The sequence below is a fragment of the Perkinsus marinus genome (genome assembly GCF_000006405.1).
Source record: "Perkinsus marinus ATCC 50983 genomic scaffold scf_1104296974382, whole genome shotgun sequence".
Classification (NCBI taxonomy): Eukaryota; Perkinsozoa; order Perkinsida; family Perkinsidae; genus Perkinsus; species Perkinsus marinus.
In genome coordinates, this window is record NW_003201127.1 from 1 (window position 1) to 1,806 (window position 1,806).

Here is a 1,806-nt window from a genome sequence, read left to right on the forward strand (position 1 = left end):
GGCAAGCACCACCTGCTTATGCGCGAGGACACATTCTGGTACATTACGGGGGTCTCGCTCAAGACAAGCCGCAATGAGCTCGACAGCGGTCTCGGACAGTGCCGTATTCTTCGAAGTGATAGCGGCAGCAACCCCAGCAAAGACCGGCGACTCTAGAGTGAGCAGGCATCGGGTGACGTAGACGAATGCCTCGGTTTCTTGGGAGGGCGCTAGGATCATCCGCAAGAGCCATCTCATAGACAGGAGTTGCACCTCATCAGAGGACTTGCCTCGAGTAGATAGAAGCCGATTGACCTGAGTGGAGATCTAACATACCACACCCACACGGGAGGTCCTCACCACATGGTCCGAGACTTTCACCCACGCCTCCGCTTGCTGCCCAGGAGACCATCGTTGAGACTCCGGTAGGCGTTGGAAGAGTGACGTGATGAGCCTGACGAGAGCCGCTGAAACCTCTGATGGCGACTCCTGAGGAAGGTATGATGATGAGCAGCACTGCGGTGAGGAGCGAGCCTACCCCATTGTCCGGTGAAGGCAAGGAGTTGAGCAAAGTCGTCCGCTGTATGATAGCTTGGAGTACCGCTCTAGCATGGGCGGCAGTGTCCACTCCTCTAGGTCTAGCATAGGCCAACCCGGTGAGGCAAGCGATCGTTACCCTTGAAAAAACATTCAGAGGGGAGCCCACGACGACGGTCGACGTTCCTACTCATTACGAGCCAGTACAGAATAAGGAGGTGCACCAGTCAAGACTTCAACCAGAGTGGCTCCACCTTGCCACGATGTGACAGCGCCCTAGCACGACCGAACGCTGGGCGGCGCAGGGTTTGGCAATACAGCAGACCTACCTCGCCGACATCAGCACAGGCCGATAGTATACGCATGAGGGCGGGCGCCACCAAGAGCACCCCCTCTGACGCCTCGTCCTCAGCCGATGTCTGCAAGGTCCCCGAAATGGCACTCTGACGGACCTGTGGGGGATGGTGACACGCGAGCCGGAATGAGACGAGAGAGTCACCGCTTTGAGGATCTTCCGCAGATGGTCGTGCATATTGGCTACGTTGAACCAAGGGTTGTGATGATGCTCCAACTTCTGTACGAACTGACAACAGCAATACTAACACATTGCGCGCCCATACCCGCCGCTTCACCTGCTTAACCGCAGCCTCGCCTTGGGGTAATCGAGTGACCATACACGTACACATGTCGAGCACGGCGGCATACTCCAGTGAGAGGAAGAGCGTAACAACATTAGGGGCCGCATTAGGGCCGTATCCAGGAGGATAGTCGTAGGGGCTCGCGGCACCTACGGCAAGGGTTGCCGGTACGCGAATGGGAGCAGTGGACAGCACCTCGCCCGGAAGGAGGTATAGCGGCAGTTGCTGCTGCTGCCTCTGTGATGGTCGCTGTTGGATGGAAGTTCTCAGTCTTATTCAACACCACATCCTTATACCGCATACACATACTCTGGCTCAACGCTCTGTCCGACACCTAACACCGAATAAGGAGCGTCCAACACGACGAAGATCTCCACTCCGTGATGCATACCAGGCAGAGTCTAGTGATGATCTTGATGACCATGATCTGCAGGTAGTTCCTGGTCGGCCGATTAGGGAAATTCGCAGCCTGGGGAGGCGGCAATAGGTTATACTTAGTCCTGAGAATGGCTGCATTAGCGACCCTCCCCCCAGTGGCAACAGCAGCCTTACGCATGTGTTTCCAGTCTCTTGAGACTAGTCCACCGATGCAAGGGCAACACCAAAGCTGACACCACGCTATCTAGTATGCAGGAGAGGACGAGCCCAGGGC

General features: G+C 56.4%; 2 protein-coding genes across 2 annotated transcripts; both read right to left on the minus strand.

The window, feature by feature from the left end:
* Positions 1–12: 12 nt before the first annotated feature.
* On the minus strand, positions 13–294 carry Pmar_PMAR008531 (hypothetical protein; the record flags this gene model as incomplete). The annotated part of the gene is made up of 1 exon (XM_002765844.1): positions 13–294. A coding segment is annotated over one exon (282 nt), but the record flags the coding sequence as incomplete, so codon positions are not given.
* A 45-nt stretch (positions 295–339) lies between these two features.
* Pmar_PMAR008532 (hypothetical protein) lies at positions 340–1,710 on the minus strand (the record flags this gene model as incomplete). Its single annotated transcript, XM_002765845.1, has 8 exons — positions 340–468; positions 518–656; positions 707–792; positions 846–968; positions 1,016–1,099; positions 1,149–1,303; positions 1,350–1,488; positions 1,546–1,710. Coding segments are annotated over 8 exons (1,020 nt in total), but the record flags the coding sequence as incomplete, so codon positions are not given.
* Positions 1,711–1,806: the final 96 nt, after the last annotated feature.